Source organism: Polyodon spathula, chromosome 17, assembly GCF_017654505.1.
Source record: "Polyodon spathula isolate WHYD16114869_AA chromosome 17, ASM1765450v1, whole genome shotgun sequence".
Taxonomy (NCBI): domain Eukaryota; kingdom Metazoa; phylum Chordata; class Actinopteri; order Acipenseriformes; family Polyodontidae; genus Polyodon; species Polyodon spathula.
Window position 1 is genome coordinate 26,195,453 of NC_054550.1, and position 9,497 is coordinate 26,204,949.

General features: G+C 35.1%; 1 protein-coding gene across 2 annotated transcripts; it reads left to right on the forward strand.

The window, feature by feature from the left end:
• The first annotated feature begins 1,104 nt into the window (after nucleotides 1-1,104).
• pigh (phosphatidylinositol glycan anchor biosynthesis, class H) lies at nucleotides 1,105-4,210 on the forward strand. 2 transcript variants are annotated; one of them, XM_041276719.1, is made up of 6 exons: nucleotides 1,105-1,472; nucleotides 1,807-2,021; nucleotides 2,248-2,457; nucleotides 2,924-2,970; nucleotides 3,202-3,289; nucleotides 3,838-4,210. In XM_041276719.1, the coding sequence occupies exons 2-6, from the start codon at nucleotides 1,845-1,847 to the stop codon at nucleotides 3,853-3,855; spliced, it is 540 nt and encodes a 179-aa protein (XP_041132653.1). In that variant the 5' UTR covers nucleotides 1,105-1,472; nucleotides 1,807-1,844; the 3' UTR covers nucleotides 3,856-4,210. The 2 variants fall into 2 exon arrangements, with proteins under 2 accessions (XP_041132653.1, XP_041132654.1); XM_041276720.1 differs by lacking the exons at nucleotides 1,105-1,472; nucleotides 1,807-2,021 and adding an exon at nucleotides 2,034-2,133.
• Nucleotides 4,211-9,497: the final 5,287 nt, after the last annotated feature.

Here is a 9,497-nt window from a genome sequence, read left to right on the forward strand (position 1 = left end):
TTGGTGTATTCAAACAGCAACCAAGCCTGAGTGATAACCCAGCCCCTGTTGAGAATAAGCTACATCCGCACTGCCCATACTCACAATAGTAAACACACTAATGTTTTACTGACCGCAATACATTCAAGAGATGTGTGTGCACTGTTAGTCGTTTGATATTTTAAAGTTGTACAAAGGGCTCCATTTTAATTATCTCAACAGTAACATTTAGATTTGATGATGTATAGATTTACTAGACCCCAAAGGTCCACTGTGTTAAAACAGAGCCTGCATATGGAATCCACACACTCCGCTGCTGTCGGTAGTAGCAGGAGGCTGTTTTGTTCACCCCGTGTTAGGCCAGAAAGCTACAATGTGTCTGCAACTAAAACTACCTGAGGTAATTTAAAAAAGCAAACAAACAAACAAACTGGTAGGCCAACAATTTATAATTTCAGGTTAATGAACTAGTAAAAAAAAAGAAAAAAGAAAAAAACACATTCAAGAATTATAAGAATTCTATGTTGTTGTCAAATATAACCTTATATTCCTGGGCACTGCAGCTATAAATAAACCAAGGTTCAACTGAAATAAAATATGTGTTTTTTACATTTTCTATTTTGTAAGACTTCACAAAAGCGTTTCACTAATTGTATACCTTATTTATTAAAAAAAAAAAAAAAAAAAAAGTGTTTTATAAACTAGAAAATAACTCTTTGTAGTATATATATAATATAAAGTAATTATATAAAGCTTCGAATAGCAGTATATATAATATATATATATATATATATATATATATATATATATATATATATATATATATCACCGCTGTATTCATTTCAAAATTATTATACAACAGTAGTGTGCAAAACATGTTACTGTGCGACATATATTAGGAAAAGTTTTAGAGTATATATGTGTCTCATCACACGTTTACAAATATAGTAAACTCAGTAGCTGTCGCGATCGACCGAGACCAACGTCGAGTTTTCACTTTGCGCTCGGACGAAGCTCGCAGTGAAGGGTACACCCGTTCACCAGTGGAGTGTGGGGTTATTGAAACTGTGGAACATAAGATGTTTGAATGTGCTAGATATAGGACTAGATATTAGAGTTAACTGAAGAGTTTAGAGCTGTACATGTGCAAGTTTCTTTAGGGGCGGTACAGGGGACGGAAATAGAATAGGTAGCGATATGGTTAGGTATATTGGGAAATTAGTTAGAAAATTAAGGAGATTTAAAAATTAATTTAAAAAAAAAAAACAAAGGATGTAAAATTGCAGTAAAAGGGTTGTGCTCATAATAATGAATACAAAAAATACACACAAACACTCAGTAGGTGGCGACAGTAAGCTTTGTTTAAAAGCTTAGTGGCCACTAATTAAACAGAAAAAGAAGACTTCACCGGCAAGAACTACATCTCCCATGTTGCAATTCAAATTCTTGACCTGCGTGAGTCCATAACATTGCGGCAGAGCTGTTTATCTTTGGTAGGTAAAACATTTCTGTGAGATACTAATACAGTATAAAGATGTCAAGTCACTGATATTCTTTAAGTGTAGCTAGTGCAATAGGGAAAACTGTCTTGTACTGGCTGCTTATTAACGTTAAATCAACGACGAGATATTGTGGCCCATGACAGAATGGTAGAAAACACAGAGCCTTCAGGAAAATATGAGATGCATTACGGTGTCATGCATATTAAAATACGTTTAGCTATTCTGTAAATCGTCTGTTTTGCTCGCATTTCTCTTTTTTAAGTCGTGTATTTTGCACACTTTTCATTGTGTAGGTCATGTTTTGCACACATTTAATTTTGTACAGGTTCAGCTTGTGACTGTGTAAGCTGATATATCATAACAATGACAGAAGAGGAATTCTCCGATATAAACGGAAATACGATCTCACTGGATTGCCAGACTCATTCAAAGTTTTGCAAGGAGTTCACTGTAAGCGTCCCTAAACTGTCTCTGCGGAAAGTGATGAACTACACCTGCTTAGTGTGGCTGACTGCGTATGCTGTGTTTTTTGCTACTGACGTAAGCAATATTCTATTACCATCACATTTTTTTTTTTATGTCGCCATTTTTATTTAAATAAATTAACTCAAATAAAATGAACAGATTAGCCTTTTCACTGCATACCTTAACGGTAAGCTGTCTAAGAGAGTAAATGTTCTGTACTGTTTTTGATTTTACCAAGGTCTAAAAGTAAACCTTTATTTTCCTAGGATTAATCATGTAACCGTTGTTGTTCTCGTTGCAGAATAGCAATGTCTTGTCAGCAGCTATTATTGTAACCCTTGTCGGGATGATGCTTCACCTTCATTTTGTGAAAGTAGACCATGAGTCAATGTTAATTATCGGCTCCCTTGGGATTCAGATGTCTGCCTCATATGCCTCCGGCAGGGAGAGCACGTCCTTCATAGAAATGAGCAAGGTCAAAGATATTGTTATTAATGAAGCCATTTATATGGTAAGTTGATCAAGCATTAACCCACAGAAGACGATTAGTCTAGTTTTGTAAAAATTGCAAAGGAACCTAAATCAGTTGGGCATTATTAGTAACTGGAATACTACAGTAACACGAATTATAAGTTATCATGTCGTTTGATTACTAAAAGTTTGTCAAGTTTTTAAAGGACCTTTCACAAACCCCGATTAGCACTACCTAAGGTTACCAACATGTCATGATAATCTCGGTATATTTAACTGTTACTCTAATTTAATTTGCTCTGGCTTGATGAAGGTTCACTGACAGTATGTGTGTGTGTGTGTATATATATATATATATATATATATATATATATATATATATATATATATATATATTATTATATATATTGAACCTTCACTCAGGTTTTTGTTGTCATATATATTGTTTGTTTTTTCTCTCTTAAGCAAAGGTTCGGTCATTTATTACCTTTGTATACTGTTAAAAGAGCCTTCAGATCCGGATGGAGTCAGTGCTGTTGTACCGCTATTCCAGGTAAACAGATCCAGTGATATAAATAATACATTTTGCACACAATAATAGAAATGTGGTAATTGTAATGCAGTACAATTCCCCTGTACACAGCCAATCTAATAAACACAAAATTCACTGCTATTCATGTATTAACATTCAGTCCTAAAACTTAGGAAGTATATATTTCCTGTCACATTGTTTTCACATGGTTTTACAGGGATTTCAACTGTAGTTTATCTCTGCTTATTTCAGAGCTCCAAGCCTCGTCTCAGTTGCTTGGAAGAAGTCTATAAAAGTTGTCAAGACATTCTGGGGCAAAGTTAAGAGCATCAGTATAAAGGTAAGTGGCATCATCCTCAAGTGAGTCCTGCATGAGACGGATTTCTTTCACCTTAGTTTATTAGAAAAAGTGTTTTATACACCACGAAAAAATTGATTAGTAGTCGTACTAGTAGAGGTCATTGTAGTAGTTCATCTGCTGTGTGAGCTTTAGCTCTGTTGTCGTGCTTTGCTTTCATAACCAAGACATTAATGGTTTAAATAGGTATTTAATTTTGATTTACACTCTTTCATTTTACTCTGTATTACCCCTGCTGGTCTTTTCCCACTGGACAATTTTATATGCTTCATTAAATATAACTTTTTTAAGAGACCGTGAAAAGAGGTCCAGGAGAAAGCATGCTTGCTATTTTTTAAACACTTCTGCTATTCTGGAGGCAAACCCCTGTGGTATTAAGCTGAGACTTGCCTCTCTCCCTCCGTTGTGAAGTTTCTTGCCTTGTCCACCTCTCTGCCTCATTTGCAGCTACATCTGCCTTCCATGGGTAGAAAGGTCTTATGGTGATTATTCGGTTCTTCTTAAAACAAATCATGTTACTTCATTTTCAGGGGAAGGATGAAAGCTGAAGATATGTGTGCCTAGAGGAATATCCAGCCGAAGACAAATAATTATAGAGTAGTACACCAGTAGCAAAAGTATATTTTGGATGATACCAATGACACACTGAGGGTCCTAACCAGTATGCAACAATTTATAAACTCTAAGCAAAGTAAACTTCTTTTCCAAATATGCACTGTTCTCAATGAGTGTAGTGCTGTTAAGGTTAGACTGTGCACACAGTAAATCATAGTTTAGGTTAGAAAAAGGCAAATCAGGATTATGCTGTTGAGCCATGCATTAGGTTGCTACTATAACGTAGCTCCGCCTTTGAAATACCTCATCATGATTATTAAAAGCTGTGCCATTTTATACCACTTTTTATAACTGCAGTTCCCTGTTAATTTACAATATATATGAGAGTGTTTACCTGTTTTTTTTTTCTATTCCAAAATAGTTTTCGGTTTTGTGGTTGGAAAACCACAAGAGGTCAGTCACCCTGCTGCAAATAAACTTAAGAATACTGGACTGTAGCAGCAGATGGCACTGTGTACAGGATGCTACAAAGTGCAGCATCAAACTGTGTATTTGTCTGGGAAAAATACTTTCCATCTTAGCTGTACCTTGAAGAGTTTATCCAATGAAACTTGCTCAAGTAGACTTCACACACATGTATTGAATAACATGGTTTAGAAGTCTCTATACATTACCAATGAGTAGTCTCCTTATTTGCATGTCACATATTCAATACAGTAAATTCTACACAACATGACGGTTTTAATTACAAAAATGTGTTTAATTAAGAGGAACATAGTAGTGTCTTAATTTAAGCAGTTTCTTCTAATCTATCAATTTAGAACAAATCGTTTTGTATTGTGTATCAAATAAAATGTCTCATTTTATATTCAAGTATTCTTTTTAACAGCAGAATTGTAATTTATATGTGTCTAGTTTATAGATTCAAAAGTTGTGTTTTAATTTGTTATTCCTGTAGTCACCTTTTAATTAGAGACTGTGTAAATGTAATTTGTGGTTAAGAAAGTTTTTAAATAATAATAATTCACTTTAAAATGGTTGATTAATATTTAAGGTGTACAGGTGTATATATTGTCTAATGCTCACATATCTTCACAATACTGCTGCACCTAAGAACTAGATCAGGAAACTTCCCTCAATGCTTTGTCTTCCTTCTGTTTTTTTCTTGTTCTTGATGGTTAGCATTATTAAACTCATGTTAATTGTAATGGAAGTAGTTAACCTTCATCAGAATGGGTTATAGTTAATGCATATGAAACTGTGTCTGTGTTAAATACAGCTGAGGAGCAGTATCGCAAAACCGTATTTTGGAACAGGTGTTCATGGCTTACCATCTAATACAAAATATTTTTAGTAACTGGAATTTCTGGCACACCCTGTGCATTTAGAACTGTGCTGCTTGTCATGAATCATGACTCCTTATCCTGCACCGGTACAAAGCAGGCTGAGGGCATTGCACTGAATGAATGTCTGAGGTCGCTATTGTGTTGTCCTGCTTTTAATCAGTGACATTTCATGTTTGACGATTACAAAATCCCTGAAGTGTGACGTGACCAGTCGACAGCAGGACAAAAGGTTGAAAATAAATAGTGTAGCAAATTACTCATTATGAAGAAACGTGACCCTTTGTATGTTTTTAATTTACCTATGGGGGTTTCTTTGTCCTGTTATCACTTAAAAGTCACTTAAAGATAAATTTCTATAGTGCATAATACAGTATATTTGGTCTGTTTTAAAACACCAGTGTTCAACAGCTGTTTTCAGTTTTACTTGGTGTCTAACAACATACTTCCAAAATACAGCCTCCTGTGTATAGTACTTTGTCAACCTTGTTGATATTCCAGTTTGTTTGCATGCCCCACAGATAGTATAAGGTAAATTAGAAACAAGATTTCTCGTCTCTTTAACTGGCTTGCCACTTACCTTTAGGATTACATTTAAATTATCACCCATCCTTAAAATGTGACTGCATTTTAAATAATTTTTAAAGACTGATACCAAAATAGAATGTCTTCTCAGAGTCAGATAAGCAGGCACAGTCCCTATACTTTGCTGTTGCTCTGTAGTGTTTTGTTCTGGTGTTTTAATTGAACTCAAACTTGCATGATAGTTTTTCTGTATTGTTTGTAACTTTACTGCTTTGTTTTTAAAAAAAAAAAAAAAAAAAAAAAAGTTTTTATTTGATTGAATCATTAAAGTTTATGGGTATCAGCAATACAGTTTCCAAGAAAAAATAAATACAGATATGATTATGGTGTTCAGGGTTAAGCAAATACAGTAGACTGTAGCATTCCCTTGTCAACAACATATTGTTTATTTAAAGTTATGTTTGTTTATTTAGAGGGTGATGGACCAGACCCATATACTCAGACTGTCCTCTCCAAAATTTACAATAGACATGACCATTTGTTATCTTCAGTCTGGGAACGCTTCTCGTGGGATGTTTCTCAGACGCCACAGGAGTGACATTTCTCGGGGCAGCTTCACACTTTCCATTGGCACAGTGTGGACAGGTTGCTGGCAAATTAATGAGCAACACTCGAGGTGTGATCTAAAGTTCAGCTCCTTGCACTCTAATACACATCAGGAAAATGATTCTGCTCAAGTCTGCATCACTAAACATCCTTTATTAAAAAGGGTTTATTAACTGGTCTGAGGAAGCTATTTTGAAAATACATTTTATACAACTCTGGGAACCTACAGCTAAAGTCATATACTGTTTGTTTTTTTGTTTTTTTTTTACTACCATTAACGTGGTTGGGTTAAAATTGTAGTTATAAGACTAACTGTCCAACAGTAATTCACTCACAGTACTTGAATACAGCAACTGAAGTTCAGATTCTCACACTACTTTTTGACGTGCAGCTCCAAGATCCCAAAACCATTTTGTGCCATTGCTATTAATCTGGTGGTCATTCGGTCAGGTTGTGAGCATTGCAAGCTTACATAAGGTAATTTTTTTCCAATTCTAGCTCCATTAGTATTTGTACTTTTCAAACTGGTGGAGTGGCAGTGGCTTATTGGAGTGAGTTTCTATTATGTCTCCGAAAGGTGTCACAAAATAAACAAAAAAAACATTTAAGAAAATAGTTTGGACCTTCATGCAGAAACAATACAATGGGCTTAGAAATAGGGATAAGCAAATAGGTGAAAGTGTAATTCTGGTCTCTGGTTTGGTTCCCAAAACAATAGGATATAACCAGACATCACATCCAACTGTTAGTGTGATTAATTGTATCAGCTGCTTAAAGGAGTCCCCTATAGAAGTCTCTGCATTGAGGTACAGTATGGTATAAACCATTAAAAAACACAAGTGCAAATAAAAAGTCTGGTTGTGTTGTTTATTATAAAGCCCAAGTTGAATTCCCTAACCATTTCCTAACCATCCTTTGTACAATACAACAATATATTCCAGGCAGCTGCAACTTTCCCTTTGGCAAGAGATCTAAACTTCCAAAGAGATTGACGTAAAGCAAGTCTCTTCCATTAAGAACATCAGAACATAAGAAAGTTTACAAACGAGAGGAGGCCATTCGGCCCATCTTGCTCGTTTGGTTGTTAGTAGCTTATTGATGCCAAAATCTCATCAAGCAGCTTCTTGAAGGATCCCAGGGTGTCGGCTTCAACAATATTACTGGGGAGTTGATTCCAGACCCTCACAATTCTCTATGTAAAAAAGTGCCTCCTATTTTCTGTTCTGAATGCCCCTTTGTCTAATCTCCATTTGTGACCCCTGGTCCTTGTTTCTTTTTTCAGGCTGAAAAAGTCCCTTGGGTCGACATTGTCAATACCTTTTAGAATTTTGAATGCTTGAATTAGGTCGCCACGTAGTCTTCTTTGTTCAAGACTGAACAGATTCAATTCTTTTAGCCTGTCTGCATATGACATGCCTTTTAAGCTCAGAATAATTCTGGTCGCTCTTCTTTGCACTCTTTCTAGAGCAGCAATATCTTTTTTATAGCGAGGTGACCAGAACTGCACACAATATTCAAGATGAGGTCTTACTAGTGCATTGTACAGTTTTAACATTACTTCTCTTGATTTAAATTGAACACTTTTCACTATGTATCCGAGCATCTTGTTAGCCTTTTTTACAGCTTCCCCAGATTGTCTAGATGAAGACATTTCTGAGTCAACAAAAACTCCTAGGTCTTTTTCATAGATTCCTTCTCCAATTTCATTATCTCCCATATGATATTTATAATGTACATTTTTATTTCCTGCATGCAGTACCTTACACTTTTCTCTATTAAATGTCATTTGCCATGTGTCTGCCCAGTTCTGAATCTTGTCTAGATCATTTTGAATGACCTTTGCTGCTACAACAGTGTTTGCCACTCCTCCTACTTTTGTGTCGTCTGCAAATTTAACAAGTTTGCTTACTATACCAGAATCTAAATCATTAATGTAGATTAGGAATAGCAGAGGACCTAATACTGATGCCTGTGGTACACCGCTGGTTACCAAACTCCATTCTGAGGTTTTTCCTCTAATCAGTACTTTCTGTTTTCTTTCTGTTTTCTGTTTTCTACATGTTAACTGAGTGTCAGCTGAGCTCTTTCCACTGACATTAAAATGCTAGAATCCTAACTGATCAGACCAGCTGCAGTCAAGTAGAGAAAGCATTTACATGTTTCCTTGTAGAACAGGTCTAACCAATCATACGTACCTACACTACCTGTTTTTTTTTTAAACAGTTTCTTTCTCAAACTACTACAGGGATGCAGCTGAAGAGTATTTATGTTACATTTACATGCCACAGACACAGACATATATATACATACACACACACACACACACACATGTATATGTATATATATATATATATATATATATATATATATATATATATATATATCTATATATATATATATATATTAAGTGTTCTCCAATTGTAATTAAACATGGTAAGGACATTCTTTAGTGAAAGTTATTGAGGGTACATGTACTTACCAGTTTTAAGATAAAACTGAGAATGAAAGAGATGATGCAAGCTATATCGTTCCCCTGCCACTGCAATGTGTGCATTGTGCTTTGCCATATATTACAATATTGTATTTTTATAGATAGATTGACGATGGCAGTACACAAAAGTACACATCCATGTGAAAAACAATACATAGCTTAAGTGAGAGAAATTCATTAAAAAAACGGGATTTAAAAAAATTAAGAGTGAAAATGTATCTCAGTCGTATAGCTATAATTTTCCCTGCTTTGTTAAATTATGTCGACACCATCAAGGAGAGATTTTTTTATCAGTCTTCATCTTCCCCTCTTTCTCTGTCAAATGATTTACTGTGCATTGATAAGTCAATGAAAAAGTTAAGAGAGTGTATTGCGCTTTGAGAAGAATGTTTCAGTACATTAGACTCCTATTGATTTTCAGGGTGATTGGCCCTGGGGAGTGGCCAGGATGAGGATGTCACACAATTCAGTAGAGCCTGAATTTAGGTAAACCTGAGAACACCTGGATGTTTAAAATTATTTCCTGTTTTATTGAAGTATATTTCTTAGCTCTCTGTTTGGCATTAATTCAATACAGGTACTGCACTGAATTTGAGGTTTTTAAAAACAGTTGCAATACATTATATGATCTCAGAATAACCCCTAATTGTTTTGAGCAGGGTAATTGAGA

What these genes read in the sequence shown, in the direction of transcription:
- pigh (XM_041276719.1), top strand. Translation starts at nt 1,845, where the DNA reads ATGACAGAAGAGGAATTCTCCGATATAAACGGAAATACGATCTCACTG. An exon ending in CTGTGTTTTTTGCTACTGAC is followed by an intron (nt 2,022 to 2,247) that starts GTAAGCAATATT and finishes TTCTCGTTGCAG; the next exon opens with AATAGCAATGTCTTGTCAGC. An exon ending in CTGTTGTACCGCTATTCCAG is followed by an intron (nt 2,971 to 3,201) that starts GTAAACAGATCC and finishes TGCTTATTTCAG; the next exon opens with AGCTCCAAGCCTCGTCTCAG.